Source organism: Petaurus breviceps, unplaced genomic scaffold, assembly GCF_028583685.1.
Source record: "Petaurus breviceps papuanus isolate PSGF00001 unplaced genomic scaffold, PetGlider_PUasm1.0 173, whole genome shotgun sequence".
NCBI classification, from domain to species: Eukaryota; Metazoa; Chordata; class Mammalia; order Diprotodontia; family Petauridae; genus Petaurus; species Petaurus breviceps.
In genome coordinates, this window is record NW_027185759.1 from 6,921,943 (window position 1) to 6,946,198 (window position 24,256).

The following is a 24,256-nucleotide window of genomic DNA, read 5'->3' on the forward strand; positions in this document are numbered from 1 at the left end:
TTCTTTCCTCCCTCCTTCCTTCCTCCTATCCTCCCTTCCTTTCTTCTTTTATTCCCTCCCTCCTTCTCTTCCTTCCCACCTTTCTCCCTCCCTCCCTGCTCTAACTATGTCAGAGTATATAGGATAGAGGGAGAACATTTGCTGGTGATTCAGTGAGGTTGTTAGTACAGTTAACTGGGAAAATGTTGGTACCCTTGAAAATAACAGGAAAATTAAGAAGTGGAGGGTTTGGGGGGGGAGGGGGCAGTAGACGATGATGAATTCTCTTAGGTCATGTTAACTTTTAGGTGTTTACGAGAAATTCAGTTTGAGATGATGCAGCTAAGTGAGTCAGTAGACAGAGTGTGGATTGTGGAGTCAGGAAGATCTGAGTTCAAATCCTGCCTTGACACTTACTGGCTGTGTGAGCCTGGTCAAGTCACTTAACGCTTTTGGTTTTTTCATCTGTAAAATGAATTAGAGAAGGAAATGGCAAAACACTTCCGTGTCTTTGCCAAGATACCCTTGAATGAGGCCACAAAGGGTCAGACATGATTTAAATGACTGAAAATACACTCTCTCCCCAAGGCATGTATCTTCTCTCCCCTTTGGGGCATGGGTTCTGCCAGGCAGAACCCGGCTCTTACTCAGCTTTGTGTCAGGCTCTTAGGATGCTATTAAGTCCTTTTCAGTCCTGTCTGTCTGACTCTTCGTGGCCTCATTTGGGGTTTTCTGGCCTGAGACACCAGAGAGGTTGGCTATTTCCTTCTCCAGCTCATTTGACAGATGAGAAAATCGATGCAAATAGGCTTATGTGATTTGCACAGGGTTGCCCAGCTAGCAAGTATCAAGGCAGGATTTGAACCCAGGCTTTGTGCACTACCCCTTGCAGTACTTACCTGTCCAAAGGGTCCCATAACAGTTTGCTACAAAGTGTGAATGTGTATAGATGCCTTGAATGGAGATGTGGGAAATGGGCTCATCAACTGTCTAGGTGACCACAAGCTGAGACAGGGAGAGTAGAGCGATGATAGTGACCAGAGGCCAAGCAGAGGTTTAGGAGGGTGAGCCCCAGCTGAATGAGGCTTTTCCCCCAGGAGGCTCCAGTCCTGCACTAAGGCTCCCAAATCATCCCAAGGCCTAAAGGAAGGGCATAGGTAGCCCCTCCTGTGGAAAACACCACAGGACTTCAGCAGAACACAGAATGCATTGTAGTGGTCAGTGTGTCTGGCAGCTGCTGAAGGGAAGTTGAGTACAGCCCACTTTAGTGCAAATGGAGTGGCCTGACCAAGGGAGAGATGCATCCCATTGTGCCCCACACCAGTCAGGTCATGGCCCCAGAACTGTGCCCCCTTCGGGCCATTGTCAAACCCTCCTCCCTTTGTCTGGGGTGGAAGGGAGGGAATGCTGAGGGGTCTCAAAATCAGCTTGAAGAGTCAGGTAAAGGAAGCAGCGATGCTCACCCAGCGGGAGGCACCTAGAGCTCAGTCCCACACCATTTAAGGCTCTAGGCTGAAGCCAACCAGAACATGAAGGATTCTGGCCTCGCTCAGCTCCCCCCCCCCCCCCCCCCCCCCCCCGTAGAATTAATGACAATGCATGGAACAGAGACATATGGGGAAGGCACTCACTTTGTTATTCATATTGTCTTCGATGGCAGCAAAGCATAGACAAGCCATCAATTCTGTGCATAGTTTATGGAGGGCAAAGCTATGTCAAAAGTTAGTCAAAATGAGAGATGAATTTTTTGGCTTCACTATTTTCTTTCCCCTCTTTTGAAAGCTCTGACATGCCTTGCAGTCTCTCCAGAATCATATATCTTGAAAATTGGGCAAAAACTTGGCTGACTTCCCAATTTTGCACATTATACAGAAGCTAAACCGAATTTAGTCACAGGATTGTGGGCTCTGCACAGTCGCAGGCTGAATTTAGCTCCTTGGGATGAGCTTTATGGGGGGTAAAAGAAGAAAGACCCTTCTCTATGCTACCATGGCACAGCCCCCTGCCTGGAGATGATGCCAGGGGATGCTAGACTGTGCATCTTTGGCAGACTGCAGAGCAGCTCAGCACCAGATAGAGGAGGCTTGTTATCACAGAGATGATTTCCATCCCCATCACTAAACAGGCAGCTTGTTACTGATTGCATACATTTGCTTAGCTCCAGGCTGGTCCATCCTGCCAGCTTGGCTATGAACAGTACAACCACAATGCATCCTAGCACCAAGGGGAGATTTAGCCCATTGATGTGCCCATGGGGAAGTTGGCTTATCCCTAAGTCCAACTAAAGCACTTCATGGTGCTGGGGCAGAAACAGACCATTGCAGCTGGGCAGCTCTAGGCAAAGCTGTGAATTAGACCAAGACAGCTTGAGGAAGACTTTCATCTACCATTTTTTCTCCCTCCCCCAGGGCTTCAGACTAAGCACAGGCACACTTGGGAATCCTTTACTAGCACTCCTTCTCCCCAAACCAAAAGTATTAACCCTTGTTCTCAACCTCTTAGGACTCTACTGAGAACTAAATGGCTAATGGAATCAATGACTTTTTCATTTTTAGGTAAGGTGTTGCAGCTGACCTGGTACATCATTCCCCCCAAAAATCTTTGCACTGTGACTTTCAATACTTTAGCCAAAGGATCATAGACTCCAAGTAGGGAGGGAGCTTAGAGGTAACTCCACATTATAGAAGAGAAAACTAAAGCAGAATTTAAGTGACTTGCTCAAGGACACAGAGGCAACACTTGTTCAGAGACTGAGATTTGAACTCAGCTCTTGATTGCAAATTTTATGCTTTGTTTCCTATACCACATTTAGCACCGAAGCAGGGCCCTGGAAATAAAAATTTAAGGGCCAAGGTTGCTCCATTATGAAAGGAAGGAAGGAGGGACGGAGGGACGGAAGGAAGGAAGGAAGGAAGGAAGGAAGGAAGGAAGGAAGGATCATACCACTTTTAGTGGTCAACAAATTTCTCTGTACATGAGATCATATAGTGAATATAGGAAAAATAGAGACAGATATATTGATATCACTATGTCAATATCTATAGATTATCAATAGATATCAATAGCTATCTATCCATCTGTCTATCTATAGGCAGAACTACAGATATTGAAAGATTCATTTAGGCAAAAAAGCAGAAGAGATAAACCATTATAAGCTATTAACATTTCCCCATTATTGCTTATTCAGGGATTATCCCACCTAGTAGACACCGTGGTATAAATTTCACATTGCCATCACTACCTCAAACCAGTTTGATTCTTTAGTGATCCATTTATGAAAGAGGGAGGAAATAGGATGGGGGAGGATCAGATGGTCATATGTATATGTAAGTGTGGAGTAGCTTGACATATATGGAGCCAGATCTCTTGAGGATAAGAAGGTTCATAGGCAACAGTGCAACCTGGAGTCTGGTGGACACACCTGTTTCACTGGCTAGGAAGTTCACGTGGAGCTTCTGGTGAAGCCATCATTTCTCCCCAGGTGTCATCACAAATAGACCATTCACATCCTTTGCTCACCCCCTCCCAATCTGAGGAATGGCCATTCTGGCCTCTTCACTAGGTTTCTTCAGGGTATCATTTGCTTTGTTTAGGGGGAGAGGACAAAACACAGACCTTAAAATCTGGCATGGGGCAGGCCTTAGATGGAAGAGCTGGATATTTTAAAAGAAAACTTGGTGGTGCGGCTGGCAACAAGGTGGAGATTTTAAAACACACAGAGAAAGCATTAACTCTTGCTGCGTTGTCAGACAGGAGTCTGAAGTCCTTCCAGTCCTCCCAGTAGAGGGAAAAAGATAGGGGAGGGGGAGGGCTGCATGACTGCAGAGGGAAAGAGATGAGGGGGCACTGGCATTTCATAGAGATGGCAAGGGAGGGACCTTTGCCCCAGGAAACAAAAGGATGAGGTAGATTCTAGGGGGCAATTTTCTCAATGGCAAACAAGCAAGAGAGGTTGTGGGGAGCATGCTGCTTTCCAAAATTTTCAATAAAAGCACGTATGGGCAGGTCACTTCTGGTCCTGAAAACATAACTGAGTCATGAGTTCTAGAGCTGGAAGGAGCCATACCATCCAGCCACCTCATTTTATAATGGAGATGCTGAGACTTAGGAAGTAAACTGGGTTAGGGTTCACAGATCGTATCATCAGAAGTAGAATTTGATCCCGGAGCTTCTGATTGCTGAGTCAGCACTATTTTCACCAACCCCCCCCCCCCCCCATGTTGATCCTGGCTTTCTTTCAGGAGACACTCACTGGGCACCGAATCTGTGTCTGCAGCTGGTGCGACAGAGACAACAAATGAGCCAGTTTATGCTTTTGGGGAGTTTACTGTCAAATCTCAAGAAAAAACATGGCAAAACAAGGGCAGCTCATGGCTGACCGTGACAAGCATAGAAGAAAGCTCTAGACCCAGTCCTGGGACAAGGAGAAGAGAGGGGCTCAATGGGAGGAGTTCTGACTCAGGGGTCACAAGTCCTACTCTCGAGTCGTGGCTTTACTCGCTTGCTATGGGCACAACCTTATATTTCTTCTCTCTGAGCCTCAATTTCTTCATCTGTAGAATGAGTCAGAGTACATGGCCTCTAAGATCACTTCTTAATTAACGATTCTCCTTTCAAAAGGAATCAGAGGAGGCCTTCCTGGCAGGTGTGATACCTGAACTCGGCCTTATCGTGAGAGATACTTCAATGTAGACAGAGAGCACTGGGGACCTCAGGAATAAGAGCCAACAGGAATATTCACACCGTGGCAGGCAGAACAGCAACATTTCCAATGGAATCTTGGTTTTCCTTCCCCAGACGACGCTGATTATGGCCACCATACTTTTCTGAAAATCAAGTGCTCTGTGCAAAGCCAAATGTTCATTTCCAACCCTGATCCTTCAAATATCCAATAAATGGAAAAAAATACACAAAAAACAACAACCACAGCAACAGAGAATGCTCAGGGGCTGGGGGGAAGTGACTGGACCTTTAATCGCGGTGGCCAAGTATCAACCACACAGCAGTGCACCACTGAGCTCAACGCCAACAGGACATCCTTATGGCATAGAAACCTCTTTGTCCCCAGTAATCGTAAAGTGGTGACCATTCCTGGATACCTCCTTGAGAATCTTCTGAGCACAGGACTCATGGTTGTAGACAGAAAAGCAGCAAGTGTGCTGCTTTTCTGGGACTGACACACATATCCCTTCCTGACAAACCATTCCCACTTTTGTTAATAAGTAGCAAGCCAAAACGATTAAAAAATCACCAATGAGCCTTCAGACAATGTCTAACCACTGATGGGTGGAAGCAAGGACCCAGAAGTGCTACTGAATTGAAACAAAAGGGAGCCAGTGGAGGGGAAACACAGGACTAAGCAAGCCCTTCCAGATGGAGACTCATTCCCTGCCATTGACTGCAGACTCAGCTGTAGGGAGCCTGCTCTCTCAGTGTGGGAAACTCATGGCCACCTGCGTCACTGCTTAATTCTGTGGCCAGCCATAAATTCCTCTGAAATGGATTATCTATATTGTACTTTATCCTTCATTAGCTGTTGTAAACGATGATGACTGTAAGAGCTCACATTTCCTGGCACTTGAAGGTTTGCACTATGTTGTGCATACCATCTCCATTGAGCCTCCCAATACTTCTTGATCTGAATTGAGATTTGAGCTGAGGGAACCCATGTGGAGTTAGAGGATGAGAGTGACAGAGAACTCCATCTGAAAAATGAGGACTTTGCACTAGGGAGCCTGTAAGACCTCTTTTAACACTAACTTCTCTGCTTGGTACTATTCTTTTCCACTTAGAATACATGTTCTTTCATGGAGCGGGACAGGCTGGCTTCAAAGTCAGGGGGACCATTAACAAACATCTTTGTTTACCTCAGTCTCCTCTGTAGAATGGGGGGCCAAACCTGCCTGGAGTGTCTGGCTCACAAGTTATCGGGAGGCTCAAGTGAGATAAAGTTTATGTTCTCTGCTAACATTAAATCACGACATAAATAATGGATACCAGTAAAAGTCCTCCCCATTCTGAGCCACCTGCCCCCTCTCATGTCACCTCGATAAGATCCCAGTTGGACAAGCAGAAGCAAATGGCAGATGACGGAGCTGCCCCTCTCTACCACTCACCCACATTGGGTCACTCAAGTCGGCATCCTGCATGCGGATACAATTCATGCTGATCTCAATCTTATTCGTGGTGCCATTTGCTGTGGGCTCATCCATAAAGTTCAGATCAATGGGCTGTACCGAACATATTGGCCTAAACAGGAGTTAAAGGAAAATAAAAATGAGAATACGCACACAGAAAAGAACAAGAAATCATCATGCTCTCTCATGAGTTCAAGCAGAAAAGAAACAGCACTGAATGTGAACTGTTCCACATGACATCTCCAATGGGGACCAAAAAAAAGGTGTATAATCTAGGATTTAGAATTGGAAGTAAGGCCAAGTTAATCAACAAATACTTAGTAACACCTACTATGCATAGGGACCTGAGCAAAAACGAAATGCTCCCTGCCCTCAGAAAACTTGCATTCTATGAAATGCATGAAAGTATACACAAAGCATACACAAAGGAATAGGTGGCTGAGTCAATTTGGATATGCTGGCCAATAATACTGTAGGTCTATCTACCCATTCTGGGACTACTGTGGCTTATTCTTCCTGTTCATTTCTGCCATGACTATCACTACCAGAGCAGAAAGGACCTGGGGAGGGCTGATGATCACATTAGATTTTTTCCTGATTCGTTGATCTTTCAATGGCTAAAGATTTCACAAAATGACTGGTCCACGGGTCATGAGTCTCAGTGCACTTAGGATTGTCAGAAAATTTGCTGCTAGGATCATCTTTGGGGAAAAAAATGTCTATCTATTCATCTTTCTGTCAGTTTATCTGTTTATGGACAACATAGGGTCCAAGTCCAGGATCATTACTAGTCAATGTACCTGTGTTTTGAAGCATAATTCAGAGATCAGAGGTTTTTTTTAAATTTTTGTTGTTTTTTTTTGTATTGATTTGGTATTTAATTTTCCTCCAGTTTACATGTAAAAACAATTTTAACATTTCTGGGGTGGCTGGTGGCTCAGGGAGTAAAGTGCTGGCCCTGGAGTCAGGAGGACTGGAATTCAGATCCGGCCTCAGTAACACCCACACAAAATAAAACCTAGCCATGTGACCTTGGACAAGTCACTTAACCCCAATTAACCTCCAAAAGGCAAAAAAAAAAAAATTAACATTGTTTTTAAAATTTGGAGTTCTAAATTCTCTCCCTCACCACCCCTCCCTCATTGAGAAGGCAAGCAGTTTTTATAGGTTATGTATACACATACAGGAAAAACATAGCCATAGTAGTCATGCTGTAAAAGAAAACAAACAAAAAAGCCTCAAGAAAAATGAAGACAGTAAAAAAAAAGTCTGCTTCAATCTGCATTCAGATAGCATCAGGTCTTCCTCTGGGGATGGATGGCATTTTTCATGCTAAATCCTCCAGGGTTGTCATGGATTGTTTTATTGCTGAGAGTAGCTAAGTTATTCACAGCTGATGATCTTACACTTTGCTGTTACTTTGTACCCAGTATACTTGGCTTTGCATTGACCCATGCAAGTATTCCCAGGTTTTTCTGAGAGCATCCTGCTCATCATTTCTTGTAGTATGGTGGTATTCCACCATAATCACATATTGCCACTTATTCAGCCATTCATTCCCCAATTCATGGACATCCCCTCAATTTCTAATTCTTTACCCCCAGAAAAGAGCTGTGAGATCAGAGATTTTAATGAGTAACACACACATCTTTGGAGTGGATCCTGGAGTGCCTTAAAGGACTTTCTATTTTCTTGTTCACCTCTTCAGAAAGCTGGCAGAGCAATGCAGTAAGGGAGAAATTGAAGGTTAGGCCAAATCTAGCGAAAGCCAAAATGGTGGCAGCAACCACCCCTTTTGGAATGCCAAGTTTAAATTTGTGTGTGTTTAACATTTCAACATCCTGCTTCCCAGTACAATGCCTGGCACATAATAATTGCTTAAAGAAATGCTTGATGATGAATAAATGATCCTGCATGCAGGGAAGACCCTTCCTTGGGAAGAGATGCAAAGCGTGGCCAGTGTCATTGAATGGAATGCCAGGCTGTGGCTCTGGATCTCCTTCCTACCTCTCTCAGACTGGTAGGTCACAAAAGGCAGGCACTGTCTTTTGCCCTTCTATTCCCAACACTCAGCACAGTGCCTGGAGCAAAGTAGTTGCTTAAGGTTGTTGAGCCAATGACATCATAGGGTGATGTCCTGACTGGTGCTTTAAGTGAGGCAGACCTGCAGAAAGTCATCAGCCTCCCTCTCTCTGCCAGTTATATGCACTGCCTGACATGCTGACTTGGCCTGACACACTGTCTGGGGTCTCCCAGGCTCTGTAATAACGGCAAGTGGTCCCAGGGCTTGTCAACATGGTGCCAAGTGGCTAGGCCTTTGGAAAGCATCAGCAATTTCCATTTTAAATCGAGGATGCCTAGACTAGAGAGGAGAATTGCCTGGGAAGAGGAGTGAGTGGGATCCTATTAGTAAGCTGGTAGCAGAGGGGTTTTCTTTGGTCTGCTTGGCACAATTAGGAGTAATTAGTAAAAGGTACAGAGAGGAAGCTTTGGGTTTGGTATCCGGGAGAAGCTCCCAATGCACCAGATAGGTGCTGTCTATAGTCAGGGCGGTGCCTGTCCATTGTGTCCCCTCCCCATCCCACCACCACACATAACAGTAAGGGGTGTGTTGTGTTCTGTGCTCTCTTGGCTAGGACCTATGTCACTCATGACGTCTCGCTCATCCACTGTCCCACCCACAAGCCACTCCTATTCCTTCCAGATTCAGTGTTTAACTCACTCATGCCTCAGTGGCCATGGTTAAATAGCTAAATCAGATAAGCAAAAGTATTATTTTTAAAATAACCAAGAATGTGCTAAAAACTTGTTCCATGAGATGCAACATTCCCAGTACTAATGGTGAATCAGAACAGCAATGGGTGGCCATAGGAGTTACTGGAGGTCTTCAGACAAAGACTTCACCACCATGAAGGCCACATAATTGGGCTGCATGACTCGGAAGGCTTGCTCTGACTCTAGGATTCAAGGGGCGGCTTGCTACACATTTCTCCTACCCGTGATTTGCCAAAGAACCCCCAAACAGCAAATTAGAGAATTGGGACTTTAAGCCAATGGCTCTAATTCATCTTTCTGTCCTTTGTATATCATTGCCTCTTAACTTACCTTACTCCACTGTTACTTTTTCCATGTATATCACTCATACCCTTTACTCTTAATTCAACAGATAAAACCTTCTGTCATAAGTATTCATGCATAAGACCAACCATGTCAAAAATGTGGTGCTGTGTAAAAGGCAGGAGTACGATAAAAATCCCAGATCATCTACACACTAGCCTTATGACCTCTCTGGGCCTCAGTTTCTTCATCTGTCAAATGAGGTTGTTGGATTCTATGACCTTGAAGGTTTTCTTCAGCTCTAAATATTGAATTCTATGATGACTAAGAATAGAAGAAACAGAGTTACCCCTCGAGGAGTTTTTAAATGACCCAGGTGTAGGATCCATTGACCTGAAATATCCAGAATACCATTTTTGCAGCCAAGTGACCCACTGAGAAGTGTACTGGACTATGTTTGAATGGACCTGGGCCTTATTTCCAATTCTTGTGTGACTTTGAGCCAGTTGTGTCCTCTCTCTGGTCCTCAGTTTCCTCATCAGCAAAAGGGAGATGGATCAGATTCCTCTAAGGTGCTTCCTATCACTATTCTATCTTGATGATGTTAAAGTAATATGTCAGCACCTTTGTGTGGTTCCAAAAGAGGATTGTGGGATTCTGTAGAACTGTAAAGAGAAAAAGAGGGGCCAGTATACTTGGAGGGTTAGGGAGCCAGGTACAGGGAAAGAGCTATGGTTTTGGAGTCAGAGGATCTGGGTTTGAAAATAAGTTCAGACACTAATTACCTGGATGAACCAGGTGAAGCAGGTCTCATGAGGCTTTAGTTTACTCTAAAGTGAAAGAGAGGGGTTGGAGTAAGTGGTTGCTAAAGTCCTTTCTAGGGTTAGCTATTAGAAACCTCTGAATTGATCATCTCGACATCATTACCAAAGCCCAAGGGATATGGTACAGAAGACAAGCACTAGACTTTCATTAAGCATCCATTATGGAGCCTTGGACAGAGGAGATGCTTTGGGTCTGCTGAATTCAACTGAAAATAATTGGAGACAGTGGGTCCACATCCAAGGAATCTGGAGAAAAATGTCAGAAGGCCCCCTCCTTTCCCCAACACAGAACTGAAACTTACTCATTTGACTCACAAAGTAAAATATGTGCCACTTGTAATTCCTGCTCTACATTGTGTAAGAAACCCTAGATTCTGAGTCGAAGTATCTGCTTTCAATCCCAGTCTTGTCATTGACTCTTTTGTAGGCATATCGTAGGAGGAGGGGTAAAAGGAATGGGAGATACTTAGTATAGAGAAGAAAAGATGCCATATGGAAAATGGTAGCTGGGTCTTAGTGGTGGGAAAGGCTGGCATATGGCAGAGGGATCCAATCTGCTTCATGGGGCTCCAGAGGGTCAGTGGGTAAAAGTTGTAAATATGCAAATCTCAGTGTGTCATCGGGAGCAGCTTCCTTCAGAGCCATGGCTATTCCAGTGTGGAATGAGCAGTTATAGAAAGGATGAGGTCCATCAAATAGAGGTTGGGAGGCCACTTCCAGGTCTTATACTGGGGGTCCCTCTAAGCCGGGGATGGGCTAGTTGTCCTCTCGGGTACTGTTTAACTGTCAAATTCTATAGGGCCATGATTCAGGTTCCATCTCTGGGCCTCAGATTTTCCATTTCTAAAAATGAAGGCATTGGATTTGAGGAAAGAGAGAAGGGAATAAACACTTATCACTCTCCTCGTGCCAAGCACGGTGCTAAACGATCCCCATTGTCGTCTCCTCTGATCCTTACAACAACCCTGGGAAGGGGGTTCCACAGTTAGCCCCATTTTGGATTTGAAGAGACTGAGGCAGACAGAAGCAAGCTCACTTGGCTAGGAAGTGACTGAGGCTGACCTTGGACTCTCAGATGCCTTCTAGGTCAAATCCAAAGAGAAGGGAAATGCTACCTCACCACCCCCGACCAGCGTTAGCTCATTTGGGGGAGCCTCCCAACACGAGAGGCAATTCTTGTTGGCATGACCTCACTTTGGATTGCTTATGTATATTCTGGGGTTCCTTAAGACCTCTATCTCTCTAGTTGGTGCATTGGATAGAGCAGCAGGCCTGGAGTCAGGAAGATCTGAGTTCTAATCCACACCTACTAGCCATGTCCCTTTGGGCAAGTTGATTCACTTCTGTTTGCTTTGGTTTGCTTGTGTTTTAAATGGAGATGACATCAGCACCTACCTCACAGGGGCACTGTGACGATGAATGAGATAGTCATTATCAAGTCCCTGGTGGTCTAGGGTCAAGGCCTGACTGCACCACCACCCGGCTGTGTGGTCACAGCGCAAACCAATGAACTGACCCAAGGCTCAAAACAGGTAGAATAAGATGTGCTTTCTACCACCCAGAGCTATCATGAGAAAAATACTGGGAAATGCTTCCCTTTCCTAAGACTACAGCAAGAATGACAAGGCTCAGAAGAAGCCAGGGATGTAAGGGGCATCGTGTACTCCAACCTCTTCTTTTTGTTTTTACTGAGGTGGAAAGTTAGGCCAGAAAGGGCACATAGATGATGGATTTTGAACTAGAAGGAACCTCAGAAGTTCTTTATCTAGCTGCCTCATTTTACAAAGGAGGAAACTGAGGCCCAGAGAGGACAGGGACCTCTCCACCTCCTTGAATGTGTACGCAGGCTCATCCATCTATAGTAAGGCCATTAGACCTGTATTCTGGCCCTTTTACAGGGGAGCAAACAGAGGGTGGAACCAAGAGGACTGGACAAAGAAGAACATTCAGACTTGGTGTGAAAAAGAGCTTCGGAATGTCCGGAGCGGATCCGCACTGGGACAGATTGCTTCCAAACAGTTGAGGTTCTCCCTCGTTATCCCTAGTCATCTTCAGGCAAAGTCTGGGCCGCCACTTGTTGGGTATCCTTGGCCAGATAGGGTTGGAATAAGCTCTGTCTGAGCCTCCTTTCCAGCTAGATTCCAGGATGATGTTACCCTGATTTACTGTCCACAAAGGGCCAGTCTCCCCACTCTGCTTCCTGTTGGACTGGACCTATTTTGATGACTGTTTGTTGTATTTGAGATGTAAACCAAAGGCAGGATCATCAATTACATAAAAGACGCCTTCCCTCCTCTTCCCTTCTTCTCTCTGTCTGAACAAGGACAATTTAAGAGGAAAGAGGAGTAAGAGGAAAAATACCTTTTGCTTGACTTCATCAAGAACTTCTGCCAAAGCAGAATTCAACATGGAACGATGTGCAGAGAAAAGGAGCTCCTGAGGGGTGCTGTTACAGGTGAGATCTACAGTCCTGGGCAGCCCAAATTCCAACCCGAAGAAATAATAACTGATCTCTACAGAGACTTGGGACAGAAATAGAAAATTCCATGGAACAGCAGGGTGGGGCTGGGTGGGGTTACTTGGACATGCTAAGACACCCTAGATTTGGAAACCTGACAGGCCAAGACATCAGAGAGATCCTTGAGGTTATGACTGGGGACAGCTAAAAAGAAGAGATGGGGGCCTTCATCACACTGGGACATGGAGAGCAAAGAACAGATGACCAGGAAGCATAACGGAAGGGAGTCAGTGGGATGGCTCACTCAAGGAAGAGATTGAGACATATCTGGATTTCCCCAAGGGTTGGAGAAGGTAGGGAGACTGGGGTGAGGAGCTGAAAGATCTTGGAAGAAGAAATAAAGTTCTTTTTTGTAGGAATTCCTAAGCTTTTTTTTTGTTTTGTTTTGTTTTCCAGTCATTTTCAGTTGGGTTTGACTTTGGTGACCCCATTTGGAGTTTTCTTGGAAAACATACTGACATGGTTTTCTATTTCCTTCTTCAGTTCATTTTACCAGTGAGTAAACTGAGGTTAACAGGGTGAAGTGACTTGCCCAGGGTCACAGAGCTAGTGAGTGACTAAGGCTGTATTTGAAGTCAGGTCTTCCTGACTCTGAGTCTGCTTCTCTATCCAATGCAGCACCCCCTAGCTGCCTAAACCCAAACTTTAAGGTCTAGCAAAGAATCTGAGTTCCATTCCTAGCTTTGGTATACACTAATCTCTTAGGTGTGTTGTCTAAGAATGGGTAAGAGGAACGGAGCGTCTTTAATGAGGAGAAGGGAAGTCTTCTCTACCATGTGCCATGGTAGCTGTGGGTCAGTGATGGGAAGGGTTGCCAGGCAGAAGAGGGATTCCATTTGTTCTTTTTGGTCCCAGAAGACCAATGCCTGAAAGTTTCCAAGACAGAAACTTTAGATATGATCACAGGAAAAAGCACCTTACAGTGTGAGTTGTCTCAGAGAGGGTGGAGAGAGGAATGTATATAGAGTTCTAAGGGCTCCAGTTTGCCAGTTGACTGCAAAGTGGTAACTATCACCCTCTGTCAACCACCTTTTCTTTATCCAATAGGCAATGATAGGGCTAGAGGTCAGCATCAACAGATGTTGCCCAGGAAATGGAGGCTCTTCAAAGAGGGAAAGGGGCTAGTTATGATGCTTTTTTAGAGTGTGGGAAAAGAGGTGGCCAGAATCGAAGGGAAGGCTTTGACTTGTTTTTGTTCTGTGGGGAGACAGGGTGGAAGTGGTTTATGCAAGAGAACCCTACAGAGGGAACAGACACAGATGGGTTGTAATCTGCCCTGAGAAAAGACCACCTGCAATTGTTAGGAAGGTTTGACTTCACTGGATCCTAGATTGGCTCCTTTGTACCTTCAGTTCTCTCTGGCCCTGGGGGGAGCAGCCTCTAGCACAAGGGCCCTTCACCTGAAGCATGACCTTGGTGATAATGCCTTCTGCCAACGGGCATTGGTGTGAGCAGGAGCCACTTGGCCGCTTGTCAAACTGTAGCCCACTCCTCTTTTCTGGGTTATTCCCATCCCTTGCTAACAGGATGTAGATTGGTCTTGTGCTTTCCCATGCACTGGGAACTCTCAGGTGAAGGAGATACATTCTCATCTCCTCTGTAGCTTATAATCATAGGAAGTTGCAGAGAGGACTGACATGTGAAGTGATGTGTTCACATTCCTTCTGCTACTCAGGGTCAGAGGGGCCCCTGTGCCTCGGCCTTCCTGTCTCTGAGGTCAGCTCTCCATCCTCTCCACCATGCTGCACCTGGTCTCATGATGACATGGGTTTCTCCTGGCTTTGAAGGGCTGTAGCTCCTCATATCTAGAGATGAGGAGGAGGTAGATGGCCACAGTGGAGATGAGGAAGTCTCCATCATCTTAAGAAACCACAATGAATCTGTGCTTCTGACTAGATTCCCAGCTGCCCCAGTGCAGGCTGCTGACCCTGGATGGGTGGATCCCATCTCCTCACCCCCAAACTGTCTCTGCCATTCAGTATGTGAGGCTCTGGAAAAGGACCAAGAAAAGTCTCTTTTCTGCAGGATCTTCCCTCAAGACAGGGCATGTTATAGTGGAGAAGGAGACATGGCTGACTCTGGGCTCAACACGCTATTGTTTAAACCTTAGCCAAGTCCTGCCTGCCCTACCCCAAAGTGGGCCTCAGTTTTCTCATCCGTAAAATGGGGTGATGTCTCAGATCCTTCCCAGCTACAGATCACAATGCTTTATGAGGCAGGCTGTTCATGTAACACAGAAAAACATTTCTTCCTCACCATGTTGTTTACTAGACCATAAAAGATCATGTTTATGCAGCAATTTTCACTCTGACTCAATGTACTATAAAACCAGAAGTCCAGAGAAGAAAGACAGCATCATGGGAAACCCCCCAAACTACCACTGCTCAACCTAAAACCAGGGAGTTTCATCATTGTTTGCAGATGTTCCCACTATCACCCAGAGTCAGCATCATCAGTAACGTAATAGAGAGGGGTAGAGGCCAAACCTCCCTTAGCACCGCAGACCATGGCTAGGGATCACATTCTAGTGGAGGGCCATAGAAGGGGAGAGCAAAATTTAATGAATTGCATTTCTGTTTAGCTTGCTGTTAACGAGGCTAATTATTTAACTCAAGGTCTCTACCTTGTTGATAATCTTTGGTAAAAGGAATGTTTGGATTGCACATGCTTTCCATTTGATACAAGTGAGCTCATCTGTGGGGATATCTCATGACTAATGAAAAGAACCCAGCTCTCTCAATAGAACAATAATCATAAACACAGGACAGGAGCTTCCCATTGTCCATCCAGCTACAGGCATTGACCCTTAGTTTACAAATCAGGATTTTCCAAAAAGTATCCATTGCTTCCTCTTTCTGCCCCTTTTACCAACACCCTCCACTGCCCTCCACAAGGTGCTCAGTTACCTCATATGAGTTTCATTCACTCCGACTACTAAAAGCTGTCCTGTGGAGAAGTCCTTTCCTTCCAAGGGAAGTGTGCATGTGGTTTTAATCATCCCAGGTATAATTTTATTTTCACCAGAGATAAGAAATTTTAAGCCAAGGGAATGAGTTTCTTCTCTAACTTCATACACTAGAATGGGGAGTGACTTTCACAGGCATTGGGGGGGGCGGCGTTCTAGAGATACTCACCATTACACCCTATGGTAATGTGGGTAATATCCAGAGACCAACGTTGCAGGTCAGACTTTTTTGTTGTTCATTTTGTTTCTAACAAGTAAGTTAGGGAAGTGTGTCTGAGTGAGTACAGAAGTTAGTTGGGTGAGGGGATTCGAAATGGGGAGGGGGACTAGGGATCAGAACATGGCAGAAAATAGATGAAGACACTATGTGTTAGGGGATACTCTAAGACCTCAAATTTGTTTCCGCCATTTCCCCTTTTCCACTTGATCCTGTCTAATGAACTAACCCTAAACACTGTATCCCTCGCTCCTGGAAGGTGAGGGTGAGAACCTTTGCTGATTCCCCAGGTAAGGAAAGCAAACAGAAACGTGAAGCTGGAGAGGGTATGACCTTTCAAAAGCAGTGATATTAATGGTTCACAGCATGACAGCATCGCCCTTTAACCCTCGCTAGGCCCTCTGCGCTCCTACGTCATTGTGGCTCCCACACGACCCCAGCGGGCCCTGGGATGCACGGCGTGTCTGTCACCTGAGCCCTGCTCTGGGTAAGGAGGAGGAGGAATGTGTGCAGCTTGGCCTGCAAAGACATTCTGCAGGGCTTGTAATCTACACCGGTGTATGGGAGGCTGAAAATTCCTAAACAAGGCCCTGTTTGTCATCAGAGTGAATTTGCCTCAATTATTATGCTCTTACTGGGTCTTAGGTACTGGCTGAATGCTACGGACAAAATGAAAACCCATCCTCGAGGAGGTCAAATTCTCTCTACTCAGATGTTACCAATCGTTCGGCCATGAAAGCAATGTCTCCTACGGAATAAGGAAGGGCTCTTCTCCCTCCTGGCCTATAGCACGCACCAGTGTTTGGGGCATTCTGAAATGACCCTCTCAGGGGTCCAACTCATGACAAGGCTGCTTTTTCTAATACTCACTGCTCCAGGAAGTCCCAAATGTGCTGGAAGACGCCAGGGCTGAGGAATTCGCTTGTTTGTGAACTCTGAGACATGGCGGAGCGGCAGTAAGTCTCTTTCCAGGAGAAATGGGCAGGAGTATCCACAAACCTTAGGAAGAATGCAAAGGCACTGAGCGTTAGCATCAACGCTTCCAGGAGGCTGGGGAGTCAAGGATGATATTTTGCAAAGAAGGACATACGCCATGATGAAAAACAGGTAACGACACTCAGAGAGAGGGTCAGCCTGATCGGTGGGACTCGGAGGGAGGGGCAGCCTAATCGGTGGAAAGGGCTGGGCCTTGGAGCCAAGAGGAACTGGACACATGCCCACTTGTGACTGGGCGATCCCTCGCTCCTCGTGGCCCCTGAAAGCTCTTCAGGACTAGAAAGACAAGAAGTTCTGGTGAGACCAAAGAACAACAATAAAGTCCTAACGGAATCAGAAAATCCCCTCCCCAGAATGGAACCTCCAGGCGCGTCCAGCCCCACCCCCACCTGAATGAGTGGCCACCTCCAGTGAGGAGGAAGAAGAGTCTGCCAGGTCCTGAGGCTGCCCCTCACACCTTTGGGCAGTCTTTATAAGTGTTAGAGAGGGTTTCCTCTGTCAAGTCCAAATCTGCCTTTGCTTCCAGCACTAAAAACAGGCAGAACAGGTCACAGGCTCCAAGAATCCCCGAGTGGGAAGGGATCTCAATGGTCATCTAGTGAGAAACCCTTCTCTGACCTGTCTCCAAAGAGGCCTTCGGTGAGCGGGAGCAGGGCAGCTTCCTCTTGCCAGACCATCTCCCAGAAGGTGCAAAGGGAACTCTCCCGCTTTGTGTTAGGAATCAGACATTCCCTAACCTCACAGAAGGCTAAACACACTGCTTTATAGGTCACCCTTTTAGCCTCTAACACCTTTCTGCAGTCTTTACAAACAAAACCAACCTCCTGTAGCTCTTTCTGATGGTGCTTCAACCCTATGATTCAAACCATTTTGTAGAAGTTGCTTGCTTAGCAAGGGTTCCCTTGTCCATAACCATCCTGCAGGTCAGTGAAAGAGTAGGGGGCTGCAGGGGAGGCGGCTCCATTCCCATACCTTCCTGTTCTCCCCTCCCCTAGCCGTGGCCCCATCACCATAAGCAAAGACATGTTCAATGTTTAAAGCACCTTTATTTCACCTTCTGTAACCAAAGCAACAATAACATCAGAATGTGATTTACTGAGATGTGTGGGTGGCTGGGACTTAATTGGAACTTGGAATTAGGGGTTAGGCTCCAAGGCTCAGCCCATAGCTATAGCTTTTTTTCATTGGCATTTTAAAAATTGGTTTCTTTCTGGTTGCCTTGTTTCCTACTGGGTGCTCAAGTCCACAAGGCTGTTTCTGTGAGGCCAGGTTACTTGGGGCACGCCATTACATGGGGAGCACCGCCATTCTGTGTTTTGGGATGGCCAAGGTTGACACCCTCTTTGGAACTCCCTCCAGCTGCCTGACCATGGCCAAGTTCCAGAAACTGTGCTTTATCACCTTAGTAAAGGGCTTAGTCATTACTGCTGTCATTATAAATGCAATTAGACAAACACTTATTAAATCCCTATATTTCGTAAGACCTGCCTCTACCTCCCTTCTCCCATTCGTTCCCTTGGGCTCTCATCTACATAAATATCTCATCGACTCTTGCCTCTGCTATTAGTACAGACTAATGGCTGGCTTTCATTGCACTCAGTCATTCCCACCTCCACCCCTCTCATCCCCCACAGTCTTTATTCCTAAGGCACGTGTGTCTGTCTGTTCCACTCTGTGGTCATTGCCGTTCTCTGGCAACCCTTCCTGATGCTGGAGCCCCCTAGCTCTTCAGAGTTCACATGATGACTCCTTGTCCCCTCTTTTCTGGCCAGATTGGCCTGCCTTTACACAAGTTCCTCCTCCTGTCTCGTTGTCTTTGCTCAGGCTGAATGAAGGCTGCCATCATCTCCGCCTCTTGGAAGCCAGCAGCCACTGGTGCTCATGGTGACTCTGGCTGAGCCCCTTCCAGATGTGACCAGGGCTTGGGGCTGGCTCCTCTCTGATGCCTGACCATTTCATGTGACCTTCCTCTCCCTGGCAGAGTGGAAGTATCTTTAAGGCAGGTGTTCACTGTGGCATTTTTGTCTCTGTACCCCTAAGGCTATGGGGTGGTCCATATTTAATGATGACTTGTTGGCTTAAAATTGAGACCAGAAATGAAACTACCATTGTTCAAAGAACTGACATTCTGCTGGGGGACAGACACAGAAGAAACAACAAGGAATATACAAATAATCAAAGACAGTTTTATAGGGAATAGTGCTCATGGGGCAGGGGAAGGTGGTAGCGTGGGATTAGGAGGGATCACTTGAGCCGTGCTTTGTAGGGATCTCCGAATTCTACCAGGTGGATGATCATAAAGGAATTTTGGATTGGGGGGGCTGGAAACCTGGGTTCAAATTGCGGCTTTGCAACCAGATCTTTCATGAGTCCTATAAGAAACATGTGGAAGGAGCCTTTGGGTACTGGTGGAGACATCTGTAAAATAGGTTTTAAGGAAAGGACCACAATGTTGTCCACACCAGTCACAATCAACTTCGTTTTTAAAGTATTTTGAACAAAATATTACATCTCAAAAATGGTACACTGCTAGAGAGGAAGAACTTTGTCCCACCTCTTTACTGGAAGGTAAACTGAGGCCCAGAGAGAAAGCTGATCTCCGTCCCATGGACAGGATCTGAAATTTCTCCCACTATTCACATCTTTGAGGACTCAAGGATTCATTTAACATGTATTTTCTGGTGCCATTGACACCTTACTGTGAACTGATTTATCTGATGCCATTGTGATTTCCTAGTGTGGGTTCAGATGAAAAGATCAGAGAAGAGAAAGCTTTTCTAAGGGAGGGATTAGCAAAGGTTAGGAGTAGAGGAAGTTATTGGAAGATGGCTAGACCAGTACCAGAACATGGGAGAATCAGTCGGGGCAGCAGGAAGCACGAGGAGGAGACTGAGGCTGAGAGGGAGGACCCAGGGGAGTCCATAGGGGGAGGGGCACATCTCCAGGCTGAGAAGAGGGACCACAAGGAGAACTCTTGGAAGACAAGTCATATCGACTCCAGCCCCTAGCACAGCACCTGGAAGTAGGGGGCCCTTTCTAAATTCTGACTGATTAATCCACTTTCCTTGATACAGGGAAGTCTGGGGGGAAGAAGAAGGCTTTTCCATCCAATCACCATCGCCCACCCCTCTTTCTGTGCCCCTCACACTTAATCCACACTTTGAAGTGACCCAACTGGTGGCTCATCTTTGCACATAGTCGGTGCTTATGGCTCGTTCTCCCCTGCCCACCATTGAGGGAATGGTGAAAGATCCGTCCTGCTTCTGAAGCCTTAACCAGTTTCCTTAACTTGAAGTCAGCCAATGGTACGGAAAATGATCTTTAAAAGAAAGGAAGCTTATTCCAAGCTACATCCTCTGCCTTGTGGGGTCCTGGAGAGAGGAGAGTCAAGTTCAAAATCGAACCCTTCTGCTATCTCTGTGACCTTGGGATAGTCACTTCCTTTCTGGGACTCAGCTTCCACATCTCTAAAGTGAGGCAGTTGGACTAGTGATCTTCAAAGTTCCTTTTGCTTCTAAATCTGTGATCATGACCCCTGAATAAATGTCATTGAATGGCCACAAAGGATGGACGGACATGTGGAGGGGGCTTTTAGGGCTGCAAAATGCCTGACAGGCAACTAACGTTACCTGTCAGGGAGAAAGGTAGTAACCTCACTCCCATTTTCCAGGTAAGGAAACAGGCAGGAACCGTGCCCAGGTGGTTCCTCCGGGTGCCATAAGCTGTGAGTGCTCATCCCTGTGGCCGCCCTGCCTCTCCCATGGATGGGACACCCGGCCATGTTTGCTAGCCCTCCACACCGTGCATGCTTAACCTGCCATCTCTGAGATGTTTTTTTCTTTTGTTTTTTTTGTATGGATTCAGGGTTTGGTCATTTCAGTCACATCCCATTCTTTAGGACCCCACTTGGCATTTGCTTGGCATAGATGTGGGTGTGGTTCAATATGTCTTTCTCTAACACATTTCACAGATAAGGGAGCTGAGGCAAACTGTAACGATGTAAATATAAATTGGTTTCCTTTTAAAATTCTATTTTATCTTATGTATTTAAAAACATGACCTTGCCAAAGGGTCCATAGGTTTCTGTAGACACTACCAAAGAGGTGCACCACACACACACACACACACACACACACACACACACACAAACACAGTTAAGAACATCTTTTGTGCTCAATCCTCTCAGATGCTACAAAGAGGAGCCTGACTTTTAATCAAATCAAGGCCACATTCCTTCCCATGGCGGGAAATACAGAAAGGTGAGATCAGCCACTGTTGACATTCAAACACCAGAATTGTCCCAGAGATCCCCGGGGGCGAGCTGATGTGGGTTAGGCCTACTCTGGCATGGATCCAAATGCCCAGCATGGCTCCCAGGCCAGTAGCAGAGGGCAGGCAGAATCTTGGGCACAGTGGGCAGGTGAAGCAGCTAATTAGGCCCATGGCAGACTGCTTGGGACTTGAGTCATGCTAACGGGCTCTCCAAGGCGCTGCTGGCCTGCCTCAGGACTTGAGGTGCCAGGGTAGATGGCGCTGAGCGAGAGCTTGCAGGCCGTCCGGCATGCGTGCACAGACAGGCATTCGGGTACAACTTAACTTGCCTCCCCCTGGCATCCAGCCCGAGGAGGTGTGTGGAGGAGAGAAGAGAAGGAGCCTCCTGCTGACCCTGAAGGGACCCTAGAGGAGGGAAGGAAGCAGCCAAACACTGGCCTGAGGTATCATGCCTGCTGTGGGTGTGGTCCTGCTAGGAGAGCAGTTTCCACCTCCCCCTCTGCCAGTAAGCATCTGGACCCATGGGTGGGGGGGAGGGAGGGGCTACTGGAACAAGGTGAAAGCTAAGCCATAAGCTCTTACCAAATGCTTCCCATCCCCAGTGAGAGAAACTGGGGTTCCAGGGAGATGGGGGGCAGGGCTCCCTCCCTGACTGACCCAGAGAGCCAGGAGGCCAAACCCTGTGGATTCACAGCCAACAACTGAAAAGGCTTTTGGTTCTAGAGACATCCACAGGAATGAATCACAGCATAAAGGTAGAAGTGCTGGCCCCTGCAGGCCTGGCCAGAGAAGGAAACTGGGCTGGGCATGTTTGTCCCTCCTCTGGGACTTCTGGGCTTTGGAGGCTCCCTTGGGATAGATGGAGATGGTTTCCCAAGAGAGAACCATTCTGCAGAGGAGAAGGTTTGACTCCAGGGAGCAGCCCTCATCCTGTAATGAAATCTGGGCATGACTTGGCAAGAAGGGGGGCAGAGAGGTGGACATGGTGGAAGCCAAAGGAGGGGAGCAGGGAGGGCCTGCAGATTCCATGCCTGCTGCTGCTCCCCATGTTACCTGAGGTCAGCCCCTCCCTCCCTGGGCCTCAGGCTTCCCACCTGTAAGGAGTGGGAGCCTGGCTTCCTACCTCAGTCAGTCTCTTCCTCTCCAGCAGGAGAGGGGGCCCAGGGGGCCTGCCAGGCCCCTTCCGGCTCTCACAGAACACCTCCTGCCCTGGGTTCTGGGCAGTCTAGCATGGGGCAAACGGTTTTGATTTGAGAACTGGGTGACGCCTTCTGGCCTGTCTCTGATCCCTGCTAATAACAACAGGAAACCTCGCCAGCCCAAGCTGGGCACACAGTGAGGGCTTAATGGAGCCTTGTTTCTCTCGCTCTTTCAGGTTTTCTAAAGCACTTTCCGTGTGAAATCACAGCAGCAGCCGTGAGAGGGAGGAGCGACGTCTATGACCAGTCCCATTTTACAGAGGAGGAAACTAAGACTCTGAGAGTATAGAGAAAGGGACTGTGATCACCTAAGAGTCAGAGGCCTGATCTCATACCCTAATTCCAAACCTAGCCCTGTGCACTCAGTGCAGCGTGGGGAAGGGGAGATGCTGCTGGGAACTCCCAACTCTGGCCCATGTCATGCCTCCCGGGATTCACGAGCTCCTAGCATAATTAAATCTGGTTCAAGCCTCTTGTCAAACCAGTCACACCCACCCATACAGCAGGGGCCCCAAGCCAGAAAGGGAAATTTCCCTGCCTGAAAGTTTCTAGATTCCTGGTCCGGTGTTCCCTGGAATACCAGGCATTGTCCCTAGTCCTTTCCAAACCGTCTAGCCACGCCTTTTCTTTTCTTCCTCTAGCCCTCAGGGTCGTCAGTGCTCCCTCCCCCAACCTGTGCCCCCAGTGCCTCTCCTTAGCATTTGGTAAGACTGGACTTCGCAGCCTGGCCCATTCACTGGGTACTAAGCACTTACCTGATGGCTTTACCCCAGCAGCAATCCGGGGAGCCTGAGGCTTGGGGTGGTGGGGCGTGCTCCTTAGCTGGGAGACTCTTAACTCACTGAGCTAGCCCTACCCTGCCCTGCCTGAATCTGGAAAACTCAAGATCTCACTGGCCAAAGCCTGGCCCCCAATGGTAGCAGCCCCTTCTTACTTTTTCCCTCCCCCCCCCCAACAATTTAACTCAGGCCAGGTGAGGGCCCTCCCAAGAGCAATCCATGGTGATTCAATAAATCTGAGCGGCCTGAGCAGGTGCTTCCCTCCTATGTCTTAGGCCTAGGCCCAGCGTCCTGGTCCCAGCCTTGCTGTGGAACTCCCAAAAGCAGGGGCACAGCTGGGTGACCTGACTGTGGGGGGCAGGGGGAACTGGAGAGGTCTTTTCACATCTTGCACCCCCAACATAAGCCATGCATGATGGGACCTTTGAGCACGGCAGAGGATAGGCACTCTAATGCTTTCCTGTGTATGTTTGCCAGAGGTGGGGGTGGGGAGAGCTCAGGATTTAAGGGCATTAGCCAAGAAGCCAAGCCTAGGAGAGAGTGGGAAGGGGAAGGATGTCCCAGCTCCACCATTTACTTCATCTGTGATTTGAAGAACATCTCTGGGCCTCCGTTTCTGCATCAGTACAAGGAGGGTCTTGGACTAGATGGAGTCCCTTCCCCCTCATTGATGACCCCAGGACCTCAACATGCATGTCTTGTTTTATGTTTAAAGGGTTCTCTATTCCTCAGGCACTTGGCAGTTCTGTCAGCAATCTTGGCAGGTTTTAGGGGGAGGGATTGAGCCAGGCTGGGTCAGGGAGGGAAGACTTCTTAATGAGAGCTGAGATGATTGGAGTGGGGTCTCAAAGAAAGGAAGAAAAGGGGAACTGACTCCCCACCTCTGTTTATTCATCTGGAAGGTCTGCAGGAAAGACTGATCTGCTTATGAAAAATAAAACCGTCCTTAAGTTTGTCACACAAATGCTTGGAAGTCTAATTCCCAAATCCAAATCTAACTAATATTCAATAAATGTATAATTTAAAATAATGAGGGAAAGAAATCTACTTCTCCTTTGACATGAGGGAAGATGGTGGCCCAGAGACAGTGAGTGAAAGTCAAAGGTACGACAGCCAGACAGCCACTGATGGGAGATGCCATTGGAGAGGCCACGTTCTGCAGGGGACTGGGGCCAGGGTGCTCTCTCTCTCTCTCTCTCTCCCCCTCTCCCTCTCCCTCCCCCTCCTTCCCTCTCTCTCCCTCTCTCTCTCTCTCCCTCTCCCTCCCCCCCCCCCCCCCCCCTCCCCCCCCCCACCCCCCCCCCCCACACCGC

At 47.3% G+C, this 24,256-nt stretch overlaps 1 protein-coding gene across 1 annotated transcript in view; it reads right to left on the minus strand.

The window, feature by feature from the left end:
• Positions 1–4,281: 4,281 nt before the first annotated feature.
• The window catches only part of LOC138157656 (tumor protein 63-like), a 77,442-nt gene continuing 57,467 nt past the window's right edge, over positions 4,282–24,256 (minus strand). Inside the window, exons 3-4 of the mRNA XM_069083311.1 lie at positions 16,568–16,696; positions 4,282–6,228 (exon numbers count right to left, since the gene is read on the minus strand). Coding sequence (XP_068939412.1) covers positions 6,021–6,228; positions 16,568–16,696 — 337 coding nt within the window. The 3' untranslated portion in view covers positions 4,282–6,020. The remainder of the gene's footprint in view (positions 6,229–16,567; positions 16,697–24,256) is intronic.